Source organism: Hyla sarda, chromosome 1, assembly GCF_029499605.1.
Source record: "Hyla sarda isolate aHylSar1 chromosome 1, aHylSar1.hap1, whole genome shotgun sequence".
NCBI lineage: Eukaryota > Metazoa > Chordata > Amphibia > Anura > Hylidae > Hyla > Hyla sarda.
Window position 1 is genome coordinate 556,231,711 of NC_079189.1, and position 22,509 is coordinate 556,254,219.

Here is a 22,509-nt window from a genome sequence, read left to right on the forward strand (position 1 = left end):
GGAAAAACCATCGGTCCTTAAGGGGTTAATGCATGGCAGTGCAGACGGTGTGATGTCTCATCCCACTACCTGAGCTGGCATGGGGAAATCACAACCAGGCAAAGCTTCAAACCACCATAGAGCACGTAATGGTTCCCAAATTGTTTATTTACAAAATGTAAAAACTTTCAGCTGTTTTCAAATAACAATCAAACAAGAAAAAAGCAAATACAACTAATATAAGTGGTTTCTCTTGATTTAACACAAAATCCCAAAATGATTAAACCACTTTCATGACAAGCATTTTTAGTACTTTTTAGAGCCCCATTTGACCTGTGTTCCTGAGGACTCTAGATACATAACCAAACACCAGCTTATGGCAGCGTTCCTGAAGAATCGTACCCAATTCCTCATGGCCAATAGCCTCCAGTTAACTAATATTTATGGGTTTGTTTGCTAAAACCTCCTTTTGTAGGGTTAAAGTCAGCATATGACTTTGGGGCTAGCTGTTTTTGGACCCCTGAGCAAGTCACAGCTCTGGGCAGGTAACATGAAATTACAATGCTGTAGTGTTATATTCCTGTGAGCTGGCCGGGGAGCGGAGTGCTTGTCACCTGCACGCACCACACAACTACAATTCCCAGCATGTCCTTACTGTTGGGCCATGATGAGATTTTTAGTCATGAGGCATAGGTGACAAGCACTCCACTCCCCGGCTGGCTACCATGAATATGATAACTACGACAGTGTAGTCTCATATTTCCCTCCTGAAGCTGTGATTGGCCGAGACCCTCATCCAACCACAGCTCCGGGTGGGGAATATGAAAAGGCTGTGCCGTAGTATTATGTTCATGGTTCCCGGCCAGCCAGCTCTGCTCCCCACCGTCCGCATCTTACCCACTGCCCCCTGCATACACCCACCGCCCGCAGTATGCCATCACTACGCGCCCCCTATATACCACCCGCCACCCGCATATACCACCCCCTGCCCCTGGTGCTTACACATCTTATCCCCTATCCAAAGGATAGGGGATAAGATGCCTGATCGTAGGCTTGCAATCACGCCCCCTCCCGTAGGCTTGCATTGAGGGGCGGAGCGTGACGTCACACGGTGGCGGAGGCGTGACGTCACACGCCGCCGGCCCTGTAGTCGCCCGTAATCAGACCTGGAGCGAACACGCTCCGGGGACTGATTATAAACGGGGTGCCGCGTGCATGATCACGGGCGTCCCCAGCTGCGAGACTCCCGCGATCAGGCATCTTATCCCCTATTCTTTGGATAGGGGATAAGATGTGTAAGCATCGGAGAACCCCTTTAACACCCGCCAGCTAGCTACTGCAAGACTACAACTCCCAGCATGTCCACGCTGTAAGGGCATGATGGGAGTTGTAGTCTTACAACAGCGGTTTGCGGGTGGTATATGCGGGCAGCCAGTGATAGATGCGGGCAGGCAGCGGGTGTTGGATGCGGGCGGGCAGCGGGTGTTAGATGCGGGCAGGATTTTATGGGACTTTTTCTAAGCCAAATTTTTTTGGTGTAGATTTGCGACTTTTTAGGCCGCTTGCGACTCTTTGTGTGACTTTTTAACAAAAGTCGCAGTTAATAAATCCCTGCCTACAGCTAAGTAAAAAATAGATCTCGTGTAAAACAGCTGGATTGTGAGAAATCGTGCAGCCCGGCGTACCACTAAAAGTTGCACAAAAGTTGCATGTGCGACTTTTTTGCGACAAATATACACCAAAAATCCTGTGTAAATCCCTTGATAAATTTCCCTCATCGTCTTGTTGGAAAGTCCAGTGATCCCAAGCTTCAGATTCCTTACAGAAGACATTATATTTTCTCCTAATATTTCCTGATACTTGATTAAATCTCTGTTGCCCTCCATACACACTTGCAGGTTTTTAGTGTCAGAACATCACTAAGCCACCACCATACTTCACTGTTGACCAGTGTTTCCCAACCAGGGTGCCTCAAGCTGTGGCCAATCTACAACTCCCAGCATGCCTGGACAGCTGAAGCACTGCTGTAGGTGTGGTGTAAGCGGGGTGCAATGCAGGGTAGATGTTATTAACCCTTTCTTGTCATTACTCCTGGGCGTGGTTTAGCCTTAACCACCCGAAGGTAATACCGCTGGTCCTGGGCTATGCACATAACAATGAAGACACCGATGCCAGGTTACAGACAACGGTAGCTTTTCTGAAGGGTCGACAGTTGGTAAAGTCTATACAGTTCAGCCAGATTCACAAGGAGGTGACCAGTGACACAGGGGGACCTCGCAGGCTTGCTGGGACATGCAGTAGGTAAAAACACTTTAGTGCAGGCCACGGTGACTAGACAATTGACTTTACTGATGACTGACAAGATGATGACTTTAGCTTACTTGAGCTGACTTGTGGCTGCAGACTTAAGGCTTGAGGCCTCCAATGCTCTGGACACACACACTGAGACGACTGCACTGGACCTCAGCAGGAGCAAGAATGCTGGAAGAGAGGGATTGCAGCCCTTCCCATGGTTTTAAAGGGGGGCTGTGCAAGGAGCCCATAGGTCACTTGGGGGGTCACCTGGTCACTAGTGCCTGCTGGGTAACAATCACATGGTATAACTTTAATCACATGGTACAAACTATTAAAGTACAATACACTTTATAAGGAATAACATATTTACAATGGGGGTAACACTGCAGGGGGCCCTGAGGACATAAAGGGACTCTGCCTGACAGGGCAGGAGAAGAGTACGGGGACACACCATCCCGTACTGGGCCATCACATAGGCATGGAGTTTTTCCAGCATGTTTAATCTTATGCCTTATGTACTGAGTCCCCTTTATTTCCCTATTTTCACAGTGAATTTTAATTCACTTTTCCAATGTATACAGGAATGGGGTTCCACATGTCTGCAAACTTTGGCACATTGGAAACATTTTTAACTTCTCACAGCCTGAAAGGATGCCAAAAATAGGGTGAAAAAAAATGACGGTTTGTGAAACAAAAGAAAACACAATTTGGAAAAAAAACTGAAATTGACGGATTGGTGGAAAAATAGCAATCCCAGAAACCATGGCAAAAAATGTATTATAAAGAAGAATTCCACAAAAAAAAAAAAAAAAAAAAAGGAATTCTGAAGTTCAGGTAGATAGGCTCTGTTCACATCCATTCATAGTCTAGGATACAGGACCTGTGGTCTTGTGGTCTCTTTGTAAAAAAATGACAAAGTGGCTTCTATAGACACAGGCGAGGGGAGGGGGGAGGTGGGGCTGATCACATACCCATTCCTAAATTCCAAAGATATCGGGCTCATTAGCCGTTCTGATGATCTAACTGCTCCGGGTGGGGGTGTATTCAGCTCCAGCCAGCGCTCAATGAACAGGATTTCATATGCACTGGCCAGAGCTGAATATATTCCCTAACAGTTAAGTATGAACCCCCCTCACCCAACCATTTTAGTATAGCACACGAGCCCTATATTTCTTGAATGAGGGGGCCGATCACCATACTATTAACAGGTATTTGATCAGCCCCCCCTTGCCTGTCTATAGATGCCATTATATTTAAAAAGAGTCCACAGGTCCTTTTTAATGGGAAGACTAGCAAAGCATGCAGGGCTATTATTTCTGTTAAACTGAATGACAATATGGTGGTACCCAAGGAACCCCATTAAAAGTCAATTAAGCCCTTTGGGGGCTATCAGTGTCTGTAGCACATCATCATTTTTGTTTTCCTACTTCTATAACAGAACAGATAAACAGAATTGTGAACAGTCTTCATACCTTAAAATAGTAGGATTACACATTTCACCACATTACACAATAGTCATGGAAAAAGGTAGGAGACCAAGGGACAGGGATGGTTTTAGACTGTGTGTGGCCCTGGACAAAAATAAAAATGGGGCCCATGCGTAACATGACCAAAGATCATCATGATGAATTGTGCTGCATCTCAGCTAAAGGTCATAACACAAATAAATTATCGGGTCCAAATCTAAGCTATATAGGGGGAGATTTATGAAAACCTGTGCAGAGGATCAGTGGTGAAGTTGCCCATAGCAACTGATCAGAGGCCTTTTTAAAAATGAGAGTAGCATCCTCTACATAGGCTTTCATAAATCCCCCCCATAGTGAATACTTTTTGTTAAAAGCACAACTGTCACATAAAAATAGGTCAGTAACCCATCAGCACAGCACAAGCCAATCACTGGTATACTGCAGCCATACATTTGTTTGAGCACTCCTTGTCTTTTCCGACATCACAGCAACGCCCCCGCCAGCGCTCACTGACTGAGAAAGAAACAGAGCTGCGTGCCAGTCAGACTGGGGCAGTGCTTTGACGCCAGAGAAGAGAGGCTTGGCAGCCCCGCGGCATTGTAGATCCCTGGCCACTCCTCTCTGACTTTTGGCAACTGTGGGTAAAAATAATTTTTACAGCATAGAAGACACAAAGTGACATAACAGAGAGATGGCTGCAGTATTTCATTGATCCGCTCGTAGGCCGCAGTATACCAGTGATCAGCTCGTAGGCTGCAGTATACCACTGATCAACTCATAGGCTGCAGTATACCAGTGATCAGCTCATAGGCTGCAGTATACCAGTGATCAGCTCATAGGCTGCAGTATACCAGTGATCAGCTCGTAGGCTGCAGTATACCAGTGATCCACTCGTAGGCTGCAGTATACCACTGATCAACTCATAGGCTGCAGTATACCAGTGATCAGCTCATAGGCTGCAGTATACTAGTGATCAGCTCGTAGGCTGCATTATACCAGTGATCAGCTCATAGGCTGCAGTATACCATTAATCAGCTCATAGGCCGCAGTATACCATTGATCAGCTCGTAGGCCGCAGTATACCAGTGATCAGCTCTTAGGCCGCAGTATACCAGTGATCAGCTCTTAGGCCGCAGTATACCAGTGATCAGCTCTTAGGCTGCAGTATACCAGTGATCAGCTCGTAGGCCACAGTATACCAGTGATCAGCTCGTAGGCTGCAGTATACCAGTGATCAGTTCGTAGGCTGCAGTATACCAGTGATCAGCTCGTAGGATGCAGTATACCAGTGATCAACTCGTAGGCTGCAGTACACCGGTGATAAGCTTGTAGGCTGCAGTATACCAGTGATCAACTCGTAGGCCGCACTATACCAGTGATCAGTTAGTAGGCCGCAGTATACCAGTGATCAGCTCGTAGGCTGCAGTATACCAGTGATCAGCTCGTAGGCTGCAGTATACCAGTGATCAACTCGTAGGCCGCAGTATACCAGTGATCAGCTCATAGGCCACAGTATACCAGTGATCAGCTCGTAGGCTGCAGCATACCAGTGATCAGCTCATAGGCCACAGTATACCAGTGATCAGCTCGTAGGCTGCAGTATACCAGTGATCAGCTCGTAGGCCACAGTATACAAGTGATCAGTTAGTAGGCCGCAGTATACCAGTGATCAGCTCGTAGGCCGCAGTATACCAGTGATCAACTCGTAGGCCGCAGTATACCAGTGATCAGCTCGTAGGCCGCAGTATATCAGTGATCAGCTCGTAGGCCACAGTATACCAGTGATCAGCTCGTAGGCCGCAGTATACCAGTGATCAACTCGTAGGCCGCAGTATACCAGTGATCAGCTCATAAGCCACAGTATACCAGTGATCAGCTCGTAGGCTGCAGTATACCAGTGATCAGCTCGTAGGCCACAGTATACAAGTGATCAGTTAGTAGGCCACAGTATACCAGTGATCAGCTCGTAGGCCGCAGTATACCAGTGATCAACTCGTAGGCCACAGTATACCAGTGATCAGCTCGTAGGCTGCAGTATACCAGTGATCAGCTCATAGGCCACAGTATACAAGTGATCAGCTCGTAGGCTGCAGTATACCAGTGATCAGCTCGTAGGCTGTGCTGATGGTTATTGATTTATTTTTATGCGACAGTTGCACTTTAACCATTAAAATAAATCAGACCCTAAAACACGTCTGTATTGTGGCCATGTTAGAGCAGCTCTCACTTGATCAGAAGCAGTCACTGCATACAGGACTATTAAATCCAGTGACCACAGGAGGCGTCTTCTCTGATTGTAAATGTTCTCTTTTCCATCCAGCCCAGGCAAATATGATGATGTCTCCTGATGACTGAAGACTATACCATCTGAGGCCCCTTCTGCAGTCTACCCAAAACTCTATAGTAACACAACCCCCATCCTTTACACTGCCATCCTGCTTAGCTAATGCAGTGCTTGCTGCTGCCCCATTACCATGTTTACAGCATACCTAGGGAACAGTGTTAAAATCTAACCGGTAGGATCCGACCACTGGAACCCCTGGGTGATTAGAGCAACAGCACATGATCCCATGTCACTCCATTCATTCTCTATGGGGTCTCCATACATGTGAGTGCAGCAATCAACAATGTTTATAAGTCCCATAGAGAACACATTGAGCTGCAGGTGATCATGTGCTGCTAATCCTTTCATTTGGGGGTCAAGGAACCTCCCTTCTCATGATCAGTGGTGGTCCCAGGGGTCAGGTCTCACCGATCAGATATTCTGTGTATTGGTGATGACCTTTGGTGTACAGACCCCAGACTGGACCAAAAGACCCTCCCCCCTCCACACATTGCTCCACACGGCCCTCTCTCATATATACTTTTCTGTATGACCCCTATATCACATATACTGCTCTGTATGTCCCCCTATCTCACATATACTGCTCCGTATGTCCCCTATCTCACATATACTGTTCTGTATGACCCCGTATTTCACATATACTGCTCTGTATGACCCCATATCTCACATATACTGTTCTGTATGACCCCTATCTCACATATACTGCTCTGTATGACCCCTATCTCACATATACTGTTCTGTATGTCCCCTATCTCACATATACTGCTCCGTATGACCCCCTATCACATATATACTGCTCCGTATGTCCCCTATCTCACATATACTGTTCTGTATGACCCAGGGGCGGACACAGACAACAGAGGGCCCCTGTGCAAAGAATGTGCCTGGGCCCCCCCCCCCCCCCCCAAAAAAAAAAAAAAGTAATATGCCATAAAATTGCACTGCAACTCACATTAATCTGCATTAGATAGGCAGCAGTTCCCCCACATTATGTAGCATATATTCCCCACATTGGGTAGCATTGCATAGTTTCCCCACATTAGGTAACGTAGCATAATTTCCCCACATTAGGTAGCGTAGCATATATTCCCCACATTAGGTAGCACAGCATATATTCCCCACATTAGGTAGCGTAGCATAGATTCCCTACATTAGGTAGCGTAGCACATATTCCCCACATTAGGTAGTGTAGCAAAGATTCCCCACATTAGGTAGCATAGCATATATTCCCCACATTAGGTAGCATAGATTCCCCACATTAGGTAGCATAGCATATATTCCCCACATTAGGTAGCATAGATTCCCCACATTAGGTAGCATAGCATATATTCCCCACATTAGGTAGCATAGATTCCCCACATAAGGTAGCGTAGCTTAACCCCAACAAACAAACACACACACACTCTCACTCACCCACACACTCTTACCTGGCCTGCACTACTTACATTTGCCCATCGGGACTTCCTGGCAGAGGTGCGCGCTATAAGTGACATCATCGCACGCTCTGCGCTGGACGTCAGCGTCCAGGTGCTTGCGATGACGTCACTCACTGCACGCACCTCAGCCAGGAAGTCCCCATGGGCAGATGTAAGTAGCAGTTTAGTGACTGGGCAAGACTGGTTTCCCTGTCATATGTGCACTGGCAGGGCTGCCATCAGAAATTTCGGGGCCCCTTACACAACTCAAGGCCTGAGACCCCCACCGATCACCTCGGTTGAAGTGGTTCTCCAGCTGTTGGAAAGCTAAAACTCCCATCATGTCTGGAGAGCATCAGGCAATGGGAGTTGTAGTTTTGTAACAGCTGAAGAGACACAGATTGGACACAGTTTTACCCATCATCACTGCAGAACTTACAAGTGACTACAGCTCTGATGGGACAGTCATAAGAACACACAATGATGTCAGTGACCTGAGTGACGTCTTCTTTTCTTCTTCATCTCGTCCAGAGACCAGGTCTTCCCCCAGCTCCATCTTCTCTGCAGAGTCTGACATGCAGACATCATTGGCTCCTCACTGTCAGCAGATCCTCATCCTCTGCATGAAGACAGTAATCATTATAACCATGCCAGAAAGTGTAACCTAAATAAAATACTGCCCCACACTGTACCCTGAATATAATACTGCTATACACTGTACCCACTAAATATAATACTGCCACACACTGTACCCTGAATATAATCCTGCCACACACTGTACCCTGAATATAATACTGCCACACACTGTACCATGAATAGCATACTGCCATACACTGTACCCACTAAATATAATACTGCTATTCACTGTACCCACTAAATATAATACTGTCCCACACAGTACCCTAAATAAAATACTGTCACACACTATACCCTAAATAAAATACTGCCCCACACTGTACCCTAAATATAATATTGCCAGACACTGTAACCTGAATACAATACTGCTGTACACTGTACCCACTAAATATAATACTGCTATACACTGTATCCACTAAATATAATCCTGCTACACACTGTAACCTGAATATAATACTGCCACACACTGTACTCCGAATATAATACTGCCACACATTGTACCCACTAAATATAATACTGCCACACACTGTACCCTGAATATAATACTGCTATACACTGTACACTGAACATAATAATACTATACACTGTACCCTGAATATAATACTGCTACACACTGTGCCCACTAAATATAATCCTGCCACACACCGTACCCTGAATATAATAATGCTATACACTGTAACCTGAATATCATACTGCTATACACTGTACCCACTAAATATAATCCTGCCACACACTATACCCACTAAATATAATACCTCTTATCCTCTGTGTCCTCATCATTCCTCATCACCCCCATAACCCCTGCCAAACCTCTCCTCAACACTACTATAACCACCCCCGCACCTCTCCTCATCACTACTATAACCCCCCCACACCTCTCCTCATCACTACTCTAACCCCCCCACACCTCTCCTCATCACTACTATAACCCCTGCACCTCTCCTCATCACTGCTATAACCCCCCCTGCACCTCTCCTCATCACTACTATAAACCCCCGCACCTCTCCTCATCACTACTATAACCCCCCACACCTCTCCTCATCACTACTATAACCCCCCCGCACCTCTCCTCATCACTACTATAACCCCTGCACCTCTCCTCATCACTACTATAACCCCCCGCACCTCTCCTCATCACTACTATAACTCCCCACACCTCTCCTCATCACTACTATAACCCCCCGCACCTCTCCTCATCACTACTATAACCCACCCGCACCTCTCCTCATCACTACTATAACCCCTGCACCTCTCCTCATCACTACTATAACCCTCCCGCACCTCTCCTCATCACTACTATAACCCCTGCACCTCTCCTCATCACTACTATAACCCCTGCACCTCTCCTCATCACTACTATAACCCCTGCACCTCTCCTCATCACTACTATAACCCCCCCGCACCTCTCCTCATCACTACTATAACCCCCCCGCACCTCTCCTCATCACTACTATAACCCCCCCCCCCGCACCTCTCCTCATCACTACTATAACCCCCCCCCCGCACCTCTCCTCATCACTACTATAACCCCCCCACATACCTCTCCTCATCACTACTATAACCCCCCCACACACCTCTCCTCATCACTACTATAACCCCCGCACCTCTCCTCATCACTACTATAACCCCCGCACCTCTCCTCATCACTACTATAACCCCCGCACCTCTCCTCATCACTATTATAATGCCCCCTGCATCTCTCACCACCCCCATAACACCCCCCTGCACCTCTCTTCACCCCCATAACACCCTCCTGCACCTCTTATCACCCCCATAACCCCCCCTGCACCTCTCATCACCCCATAACACCCCCCCTCTCATCACCCCCATAACACCCCCTGCATCTCTCATCACTCCCATAACACCCCCTGCATCTCTCATCAGCCCCATAACCCCCTCCTGCATCTCTCATCACCCCCATAACCCCCCTGCACCTCTCATCACCCCCATAACCTCCCCATGCACCTTTCATCCCCCCATAACACCCCCTGCACCTCTCATCCCCCCCATAACACCCCCCTGCACCTCTCATTACCCCCATAACACCCCCCTGCACCTCTCATTACCCCCATAACCCCCTGCACCTCTCATCACCCCCATAACCTCCCCATGCACCTTTCATCCCCCCATAACACCCCCCCTGCACCTCTCATCCCCCCATAACACCCCCTGCACCTCTCATTACCCCCATAACCCCCCCCCCCTCTCATCACCCCTATAACACCCCAAGCACCAGTTCCCCTGCACCTCTCGTCACCATTGTAGTCTGCAAACAACATAGCCCCCATCCAACCCCCCCCCCCCACACACACACACACACACACACACCCCGTTCACTTACCCTGCCGGGGTTCGGTGCAGCTGCTGCTCCTGTCAGAGTGTCACTGCACGGGGAGGATCCGTCAGGAGGCTGCTGGACTGGAGATCGCGCCGGGACAGGTCAGGTGACTGGAGTAGACGTGCGTGCCTGCGCGGGGCACGTCGACTCCCATCAGCCCCTGGCCTGTCCGGCCCTGCCGTACTTCTTAAGGGGCCCGCGCCCTAGAAAGTGCGGGCCTCATAGTCCTGCGGGCCCCCCAGACTATGAGGCCCGGTCATAGTTCTGACGGGTACCCAGCCAGGAGTCAGTGAGTGACAGTCGCAGTCACTCACTGACTAGCCGGAAAAAAAAAGTACAGGGACGTCCGGGCCTCTCTGAAGCTCCGGGCCCCATACAAGTGTATGGGTTTACCCCCTGATGGCGGCCCTGTGCACTGGGTCCGATGGTAGGACCGGCCCAGCGTGTGAGGGCGGGCCCCCTCCCACGCTGGGCCCCTGTGCAGCTGAACCGGCTGCACAGGCAATATGTCCGCCCCTGGTATGACCCCTATCTCACATATACTGCTCTGTATGACCCCTATCTCACATATACGGCTCTGTATGACCCCCTATCACATATATACTGTTCTGTATGTCCCCTATCTCACTTATACTGTTCTGTATGACCCCCTATCACATATATACTGTTCTGTATGTCCCCCTATCTCACATATACTGCTCTGTATGACCCCTATCTCACATATATACTGCTCCGTATGTCCCCTATCTCACATATACTGTTATGTATGACCCCCTATCACATATATACTGTTCTATATGTCCCCCTATCTCACATATACTGCTCTGTATGACCCCTATCTCACATATATACTGCTCCCTATGTCCCCTATCTCACATATACTGTTATGTATGACCCCCTATCACATAAATAATGTTCTGTATGTCCCCCTATCTCACATATACTGCTCTGTATGACAGGGTATTTTGCATATATACTGCTCCCTATGACCCCCTATCACATATATACTGTTCTGTATGTCCCCCTATCGCATATATACTGTTCTGTATGACCCCATATCTCACATATACTGCTCTGTATGGCCCCCTATCACATATATACTGCTCCCTATGACCCCCTATCACATATATACTGCTCCCTATGACCCCTATCACAGATATACTGCTCCCTATGGCCCCCTATCACATCTATACTGCTCCCTATGACCTCCTATCACATATATACTGCTCCCTATGACCTTCTATCACGCATATACTGCTCCCTATGACCCCCTATCACACATATACTGCTCCCTATGACCTCTTATCACATATATACTGCTCCCTATGATCTCCTATAACATATATACTGCTCCCTATGACCCCTATCACATATATACTGCTCCCTATGACCCCCTATCACAGATATACTGCTCCCTATGACCTCTTATCACCTATAAACTGCTCCTTATGATCTCCTATCACATATATACTGCTCCCTATGACCTTCTACCACATATATACTGCTCCCTATGACCTTTTATCACATATATACTGCTCCCTATGACACGGTATCACATATATACTGCTCTCTATGACCTCCTATCACATATATACTGCTCCCTATGACCTCTTATCACGTATAAACTGCTCCCTATGATCTCCTATCACATATATACTGCTCTCTATGACCTTCTATCACATATATACTGTTCCCTATGACCTTTTATCACATATATACTGCTCCCTATGACCTTCTATCACATATATACTGCTCCCTATGAACTCCTATCACATATATACTGCTCCCTATGACCCCCTATCACATATATTCTGCTCCCTATGACCCCCTATCACATATATACTGCTCCCTATGACCCCCTATCACATATATACTGCTCCCTATGACCCCCTATCACATATATACTGCTCCCTATGACTTCTTATCACATATATACTGCTCCCTATGACCCCCTATCACATATATACTGCTCCCTATGACCCCCTATCACATATATACTGCTCTCTATGACCTCTTATCACGTATATACTGCTCCCTATGACTTCTTATCACATATATACTGCTCCCTATGACCCCCTATCACATATATACTGCTCCCTATGACCCCCTATCACATATATACTGCTCTCTATGACCTCTTATCACGTATATACTGCTCCCTATGATCTCCTATAACATATATACTGCTCCCTATGACCTCCTATCACAGATATACTGCTCCCTATGGCCCCCTATCACATATATACTGCTCCTTATGACCTTCTATTACATATATACTGCTCCCTATGACCTCTCATCACATATATACTGCTCCCTATGATCTCCTATAACATATATACTGCTCCCTATGACCCCTATCACAGATATACTGCTCCCTATGGCCCCCTATCACATCTATACTGCTCCCTATGACCTCCTATCACATATATACTGCTCCCTATGACCTTCTATCACGCATATACTGCTCCCTATGACCCCCTATCACACATATACTGCTCCCTATGACCTCTTATCACATATATACTGCTCCCTATGATCTCCTATAACATATATACTGCTCCCTATGACCCCTATCACATATATACTGCTCCCTATGACCCCCTATCACAGATATACTGCTCCCTATGGCCCCCTATCACATATATACTGCTCCCTATGACCTCCTATCACATATATACTGCTCCCTATGACCCCCTATCACAGATATACTGCTCCCTATGGCCCCCTATCACATATATACTGCTCCTTATGACCTCCTATCACATATATACTGCTCCCATGACCTCCTATCACATATATACTGCTCCCTATGACCTCCTATCACATATATACTGCTCCCTATGACCCCTATCACATATATACTGCTCCCTATGACCTCCTATCACATATATACTGCTCCCTATGACCTCCTATCACATATATACTGCTCCCTATGACCTCCTATCACATATATACTGCTCCCTATGACCCCTATCACATATATACTGCTCCCTATGGCCCCCTATCACATATATACTGCTCCTTATGACCTCCTATCACATATATACTGCTCCTTATGACCTCCTATCACATATATACTGCTCCCTATGACCTCCTATCACATATATACTGCTCTCTATGACCCCTATCACATATACACTGCTCCCTATGACCCCCTATCATATATATACTGCTCCCTATGACCTCCTATCACATATATACTGCTCTCTATGACCTCCTATCACATATATACTGCTCCCTATGACCCCCTATCACATATATACTGCTCCCTATGACCTCTTATCACGTATATACGGCTCCCTATGAGCTTCTATCACGCATATACTGCTCCCTATGACCCCCTAACACACATATACTGCTCCCTATGACCTCTTATCACATATACTGCTCTGTATGACCTTCTATCACATATATACTGCACCCTATGACCTCTTATCACATATATACTGCTCCCTATGACCTTCTATCACATATATACTGCTCCCTATGACCCCCTATCACATATATACTGCTCCCTATTACCTCCTCCACCTCTTTGTACACTGTATGGTAAATTGTCTATTCTGGTCTGTGGGCCCTCTGAAGCTCGGGCTCCCACAGGGCCACTCTCACATTACTGTAGTCTGCAATTTGCATAAAATCGTGACATTTCTGCCACGATTTTACCGCGATTTTGTGCATATCGTGGCAAAATGCAGTAAAGTTCCTCTAGAGTTCAGGGGGCCCTTTTGGACATGGGGCCCTGGGCAATCCCTCCCCCCCCCCCCCCAAAACCAGCCCTGCCAAGGGAGAATCTTTGATTTTACCCTATTTTTACCCCAAATTTTTGTGTAATGGGTAATTTGCACAAAAATTTAGCGACTTAGACTCTTTGAAGAAAACACCTTGAATGTAGTGTTGCATCGTTAGCTTTTTCATTGTCTATGATTTATGAACTGTGACTTTTTAAAAAAAATTAGCAAAATCTTTGCGTACCACACACTCTCACACCAGCCCGGACTTCATTTTGAAATTTGCTTACACTTACACTATTTAGTTTTTTATGAAGAATGTACACCTCTTTGAGAAATTTGGGGTAAGTTCACATGACATAACCTGCCCAAGTAAATTCTAAGATATCTATCCATCTATTGTGAGAAGGTGAAAGGCATTGTGGTTGATGGGTGATATGTGTCACCAAGGCTCCTGGTTTTGGTGAAGTAAGAGCCGGTATTATTCAGTATTTGTGCTGCGATGCAGACTGACACTGTGGCCGTAGTATGGCTGGAAGGCCAATCCGGGACGACTCTTACTGGGAATGATCAAGTGTAAGGTGGGGATCATTCCCCACAATCCAGGCTGGCTTTTGTTGGCCTTAAAGCTAGGCTGCCTCACCAGCTGAGGGGGATTTGCTAGTTGCAGCTCACAGTGCCAGAGAAAGCTGTGTGTGGAGTTCTTCCCTGTGATTGCTCCAAGAGTGGAAGCTGCTGAACAGCCTAGCTGGAGGCCTGGAAAAGTCTTGCTTGATGCCGCATGGCAGGAACTCAGGTGTGAACAAATACAGGTGGATTTTGTTACATTTTCCTTTTGTTCTGCGTTTAAAGACTGTTTGTCGTGTGCTTAGTGTGAATAAAACACTGAACTTTGGTTTGAAAAGCACTTGCCTCTATACTGCAACAGCACCTACCTGCAAGAGCGATTTATCACATTTGGGTGAGGATGCGGGCAATGCAGTGAGGACAGCTGTTGAATTGCAGTATGCTGTTGCCAAGAGCCGCTGGAGTTGTTGTTAGGGGCAACGAACCTGCCGACAAGTGACTGTCAGTCTGGCGGATGTGTTTATCCAGTGTCTGCACTGATCCAGAGTCTGCAGAGTTGCCAAAATGGAGGCGGCTATAAAAGCACTCATGGAGGCCAACTTGCAACAGCTGGAGTCCACCAAGCAACAGCGAGAGACCAACAAGCTCCAGCACGAGACCAACCAGCTGCTGTTATAGCACACAATGGCGCTACAAGCTGCAACGACAACCCGGATTAACCCGGATGCCCGGAAGGCCAGGCAGGTCTTGACGTCATCTGAGGTTGTCATCTTGGGGACCGCCATCCCCAAGATGGCACCCTCAGATGACGTCAAGACCTACCTGGCGATCATCGAGAAGGTGTCCATGAGGTAGAGGTTACCCCGAGACCAATGGGCTGAAGTCATTGCCCCGTTCCTGACATCGGGGTCCCAGCAGGAATATTTTGACTTACCTGATGACCAAATAGCTAATTATGACACTGTCAAGGGTGAGATATTGGCAAGACTGTGGTAAATGTGTGGGTCCGGGTTGCAATATTATGACCTGTTCCAGCGGCTGCAGCCGGAGGTCCTGAGTCCCACTGCCATACTGGACCGACTCCTGGCCAATATGTTCTGGAGGACTCTGCCTTACACCCTCCAGAGATGGATTGGCCAGGCATCCCCAAGCACCGCATTGGATTTGGTAGACCTTGTGGTGAGTTACGAGGCGACCATCAAGCTGCGGGAGGGGGCAGTTAAATCTAGGAGGTCCCCACCCTTGCCCAGGTGTCTAGAAATCCATAAAAGTCCCCGGGAGGTGGTTCCCAAGGGCCCCGCCCCATCGCTGTGTTAAGGGTGTCAGCAGCTGAGACATGTTAGGGCCAACTGTCCCCAGCGGGGTGAGCCCATGGACACAAACTATGCTCTCCGCCCGTCCTTGTATGCCCAGAGATTGTGTGCCGCAGGTATCCCCAGGGCAGGAGACTCAGGTCACCTCCACTAGGTGGAGCTGGGAGGGCATGTCGTGGAGGCATTGTTGGACTCGGGGAGTATGGGGACCCTGGTGTGTTCCAATCTGGTGCTGCGCATGGACTACACGGGACGACAGGCGGGGGGTATTGTGTATCCACGGGGACTTAAAAGACTACCCCACTGCCCTGGTGACTGTGTCAACCCCAAACGGCCAATGGACTCATGAGATGGCCGTGGCTGCAAAGCATCCCCACAAAATGATTATTGGGAGGGACTTTCCAGGATTTGTGTCTTTGTGGTTCCAGATAAGAGTTCCCAAGACCTGCGAGGCAGGGGCATCCCCAATAGACTGGCCCTACTCAGGGGTGATACCAGAACACTGGGATCCTGAGTCAGAAGCAACCATGGTTGGGGTGACCACTCCTAAAGTGGAAGAGACAGAATTGTCTCCACTGCGTGTAATGGTGGGAGATCTGGAGGAACTGCCATCAGGTCTCGAGTTGGCAGACTTCAACGTCTCCAGAGAAAATTTCGGTACAGCACAGCACCAAGACGACATTATCTCGGGTCTGGGAAAATGTGTGAGTTGTGGAAAATGAACCACAGCATCCTGGGGCTGAGACTGTGTACCCCCGCTTTGTGGTCCACCAGGGGATGCTGTATCGGGTAAATCAGGTGCGGGGTGAGAATGTTAAGCAGTTGGTGGTGCCTAAAGCATATTGGAGATTGGTGTTAGAGTTAGCCCATCAACATGTTCTGGTGGGGCACCTGTGCCAGCAGAAGACGCAGGACCGAATTTTGCAGCATTTTTACTGACCCAGTGTGTATAAAGAGGTCCGGTGGTATTGTGAATCTTGTCCAACCTGTCAAATAACTAGCCCCCAGCCACATTATCGTAGTCCCCTGGTCCCCCTCCCGATTATCGAGGTCCCGTTTGAACAGATCGCTATGGATCTGGTTGGCCCATTGCCGAAGTCCACTAGGGGCACCAACTCATCCTGGTAGTCCCGGTCTATGCGACTCGGTATCCCGAGGTGCTACCTCTGCGACATACCTCGGCCAAGCTCAAAGTTAAGGAGTTAATAGAGATGTTTTCCCGAGTGGGCTTACCCAAAGAGGTGTTGACTGACCAGGCACCCCGTTTATGTCAAAAGTAATGAAAGAGCTCAGTAAGTTACTGCCGGTAAAAAAGCTACGGACCTCTGTGTACACGCGCAGACGGACAGCCTGGTAGAAAGGTTTAACCAAACATTAAACATATGTTAAAGTGGGTGGTGGCTAGAGATGGGAAGAATTGGGATCATTTGCTGCCCTATCTTATGTTCGCAGTGAAAAAAGTGCCCCAGGACTCTACTGGGTTCTTGCCCTTTGAACTGCTGTACGGCAGACATCCACGTGGTCTGTTAGACATAGCCAAAGAGGTGTGGGAACAACAGCCCACGCAGCACAAAAGTGTAGTAGAGTATGTCACTCAGTTGCAGGAACGGATGGAAACAGTGTTGCCCTTGGTTAGGGAACATATGGAGACAGCTCAGCGAGCCCAAAGCAGAGTCTATGAGCGCCAGGCTCAGATCCGGAATTTTAACCCGGGAGATCGGGTTCTGGTTCTGGTACCAACGGTTGACAGTAAATTTTTGGCTAGGTGGCAAGATCTCTACGAAGTGATCGTAAAAGTAGGGTGGGTAATGTACAGGGTGGTGTAGCCCAGGCGAAGGAACCCAGAGCAAGTGTACCATGTAAACTTGTTGAAACCCTGGAGAGATAGGGAAACTAGTGTGGATGACAGTCCCCGGCCAGGTTTGTTAGGCGTGGAGTTCCCCGTCCCTCAGTGTAGTGCAAGGGAAGAAGTTGCCATGGATTGCTGACAGCCTTTCTTCTGCACAGACTCAGGAGGCCAGACTGAGAAGTGTTCTCAGACCTTCCTGGACGTACTTCTGTCATCCACCATGACATTGTCACTGAACCCCAGGTAAAAATACAGTTGAAACCGTACCGGGTACCTGAGTCATGGCGACAAGCCATTTCGGAAGAAGTACAACAAATTTTAAAGTTAGATGTCATCGAAAAGTGAGTGGGCTAGTCCAATAGTCTTAATACCCAAACCAGACGGTACGTTACGGTTCTGTAATGATTTCCGGAAACTGTATGAGGTTTCCAAGTTCGATGCATATCCCATGCCCCGAGTTGATGAGCTTATTGAGAAGCTGGGACAGGCCCGGTACTTTTCTGTTTTGGACCTCACAAAAGGGTACTGGCAGGTACCCTTGATGGAGGCTGCCAAAGAGAAAACTGCATTTGTCACACCTGAAGGCTTGTTTCAATATATACCCTTTGGTCTACATGGTGCTCCCGCCACGTTCCAAAGGCTAATGGACATTGTGCTCCGGCCACATCGTCAGTATGCTTCAGCCTATCTAGACAATATCATCATTCACAGTACAGACTAGGAAAGTCACCTACCAAATGTGCAGGCCGTTGTAGACTCCCTTAGGAAAGCTGGCTTAACTGCTAACCCCCAAAAAATTTCAATTGGGTTAGAAGAGACCAAATACCTGGGGTATGTCACTGGGCATGGAGTTGTCAAACCCCAGGTAAACCTAGTAGAGGCCATTCGGAATTGGCCATGTCCTGTCACTGCCCGACAAGTGAAGTTGTTCCTGGGGATGGGGGGGTTACTATATGAGGGATAATCTCTGTACAGCTCTCCAGTATATATTTGCACCATATAAATCAATATATCAAATATTTTTTCATGTGTTTTGCATCAATTTATTAAAGGAAAAATAAGTCATCATGCCAGAGAATGTAAAGGAAAATGATCTTGTTATGATTTTGTTCTTTGATGTTGCTACATAAAGTTACAATAACAGATTGTACCAGCTGCTGGAACAGAAGGTCACCCCAGCTGGTCAAGGAAGCAAACCATACTTTATAACTGCCTGAAATGATTGCGGCTTCGGGATTGTGAGGCAGAACTATAATCTTTTAGCAAAGCAAGGAGTGTTGACTTTAAAGGTAGAAAATATAGAAAAAAGTACTTTAAAAACATAGGCTTCATACACAATTACCATTACATAACATGTCATTTGTCCTGACAATTCGACAGTCAGATTCTCCTGTAGCAGGTTAATGAGGCTGTGGCAAGATCTACATAGAGATACCGTACAGTTTAGAACTTAGAACCAGTAACGTCCAGCAGCATACTATTACTATTTCTGATGGAATGTATCAGGGCCATCTTTAATTCTGATTGGACCCTGGGCAAGCATTTGGTGGGCCCACCTACCCCCTAGGGGTTTTAAAGCTATGTCCTTTGTTTCCGACAGGTATTTACTATTGTATCTTTGGCGATTTTTCCCTACGTTTTGCTTTTTTACACATGCTCTGAGACTTTTGGAGCCACGCCCCTTTTCCCTGATGGATACGCCCCCTAGGGTTTTCTGAGTAAAGTGACGAGTTATTAGGGGTTTTTTTTGTTTGTTTTTTTTTTTGGTAGAAAAAACGCACGGCACATGCGACACAAAAAACCCTACAAAATTTACTCGGAAAAGTCTTAGTAAATGAGGTCCAATGAGTTTCCATTCATTATTTAGTTATGTTTCTTTTACATTTTTAGGAATGAAAGATTGTAGTATGCATTCCATACAGGCTACAGAAATAGGATTATAAATATAACTGCTCCACTTTATGCATAGAAAGGTGAATCCCTGGAGCTGTGAAGAACTCAAGGTTCCTTATTTATAGACCACAGTGATCACACTGCAGCACCTGCGGCCCGCAATGCTGTTGTATCCCAAACACTTGGAAGACAGAGGGTTTAAGGGGTACTCCACTGGAAAACATATATTTATTTATTTTTTAATCAAATGGTGCCACAAAGTTAAACAGATTTGTAGATTACTTCCATTTAAAAATCTTAATCCTTCCAGTACTTATCAGCTGCTGTATACTACAAAGGAAGTTCTTTTCTTTTGGAACTTCCTTTCTGTCTGACCTCAAGTGCTCTCTGCTGACACCGCTGTCAGTTTTAGGAACTTTCCAGAGTAGGAGTAAATCCCCATAGCAATCTGTCCTGCTCTGGACAGTTCCTGATGTGGTGTCTGGGGAAAGGAAGCAATGAACAGGGGTGTAGCAATGGAGTGTTGCTGGGTATAGGATTAACTCTTGATTGTCGTGACACCAGGGTGGGGGCTTCCTCAAGCTATATGTATGTCCTACCGCCACGCGTCCCAAGAGCGATAGGGAGGAATAAAGGATTGTCCACAGCCGGAATTGTAATCAACTTGAAACAACTTTACTGCAGATTTTCTGCAGGATGCAATTAACAACAGTCTTTACAAGAGGACCGGAATTTAGGCTCCTCACAGGTTCTTTGAGTCTTTGTAGGAAATAAGCTTTGATTCCTTTTGTATGCTGTTCCACTAAATTTAGGGGTATGTTTATGTTCAGTAGTCACGTAGGATTTGGTAGTATGGAGTTCGATTAACTCACGGTTTAACAAGGTGCTGAAGTGGTAGGCTTCAGGCCTAGATTGTCTTGTCACTGCGATAACAGATCTGCTTACTTGGAGATCCCAAGGGAAAGAGAGCAGGAGCAAAAAGAGAGCAATTATTGGATGCAGCGCCCTTATATACTGAAGGGGCAGGATCAAAGCTTATTGGTTCTCCAAACCTTTCAGTCCTAGTACAAAGCATTAAGGTACATCACATGACCTATCACATGACCCAAAGGTCCTTAACCTTTGCATAACAGAATTGCTAAATATCACATGACCTAAGGTCGTGTACATTAATTACACTATAATAAAATATATTAAATAGATAGTTTTAATGACATTAGGAGGCGACTAGGGGTTAACCCACCAAGAGAGCCCTATCAGCACGGAGGAACTCTGACTATGGGGACCCACGACTAAGGTACGGGACCAAGTGCAGTACCGGGACACCACACTGACATGGACAGAGGTGTCAGCAGAGAGCACTTGTGGTCAGACAGAAAGGAAGTTAAAAAAATAAAAGAACTTCCTCTGTAGGATACAGCAGCTGATAAGTACTGGAAGGGTTAAGATTTTTAACTAGAAGTAATTTACAAATCTATTTAACTTTCTGGCACCAGTTGATAAAAAATAAATAAATAAATATGTAAACCTTAATGGCTCATGGAAGACGGTGCACATTAATCAGACTATTAGACACAATATTGACTCGTCGGTGGGGGCTGGAGATCAAGCTGTGAACTAGAGATGAGCGAAGTTCCAGTAATTTGATTTGTCACAAACTTCTCGGCTCGGCAGTTGCTGACTTTAGCCTGCATAAATTAGTTCAGCTTTCTGGTGCTCCGGTGGGCTGGAAAAGGTGGATACAGTCATAGGAGAGACTCTCTCTTAGGACTGTATCCACGTTTTTCCAGCCTTCCGGAGCACCTGAATGCTAAACTAATTTATGCAGGCAAAAGTTAGCAACTGCCGAGCCGAGAAGTTTGTGACGAATCGAATCACTGTAACTTCGCTCGTCCCTTCTGTAAACACAATGGCCCTCATTTACTATTCTAAACCCGACCTCTTTTGTCGGGTTTTTTGGGCGCATCTTTGTCTGCGCCATGTCGCAGACATCGTGCGCCAGTCTGCGACACTATGCGACATTTTTTCCCGACGGACCCGATGTGGATTCTCCCAAACCCGAAAAAGGGGCGTAACCCGACATTTCTGAGCTTTCCCACGTATTTATTAAGGTTTCCAACCCGAATTTGTTGAATTGTTGTGGATTTTTTCCCGACAGCTCAGAGGAGTTGGAAACCAAAACCTAAAAAACCCACGAGCGACAAACAAGATGCGACATAATAATAAATACCAGGGGGGAAAAGCAGTCGGGTAAGAAAACAACATAGACTTACAACCCGATTTTCTTAGTAAATGAGGGCCAATGCCGTTAGACAAACACAAAAGTGGATTTGGGCCAATTTAATGCTCTATGTCTTTTCTCCCAGGTCCAGAAATGCCACCGGAGGCTGCGGTATCTAGTGACGGCAGCTTATACAATTATACCGTAGCAAACCACAGCCTGCTGATATCAGGTAAGGCCTTATAGCTACAGACAAAAGCCCAGGTCATTCTTCTATATCAGTGACCTCCAAACTGAGGACCTCTAGCTGTTGCAAAATTTCAACTCCCAACATGTCCAGACATGCTTGGAGTTGAAGTTTTGGAACAGCTGGAGGTCCACGCTTTAGAGAATACTGACCTTCAGTATATGAAGGAGCAAAATATTGATCCGTCAAAGTGTTTATTGAAGTTCTGCTGACTC

At 46.8% G+C, this 22,509-nt stretch overlaps 1 protein-coding gene across 3 annotated transcripts in view; it reads left to right on the forward strand.

Annotated features, from left to right (window-relative positions):
* EMB (embigin) overlaps nt 1–22,509 on the forward strand; it is a 97,722-nt gene that overhangs the window by 8,861 nt on the left and 66,352 nt on the right. For all 3 annotated transcript variants that reach the window (XM_056542006.1, XM_056542001.1, XM_056541993.1), the window contains exon 2: nt 22,193–22,279. In XM_056542006.1, coding sequence (XP_056397981.1) covers nt 22,193–22,279 — 87 coding nt within the window. The remainder of the gene's footprint in view (nt 1–22,192; nt 22,280–22,509) is intronic.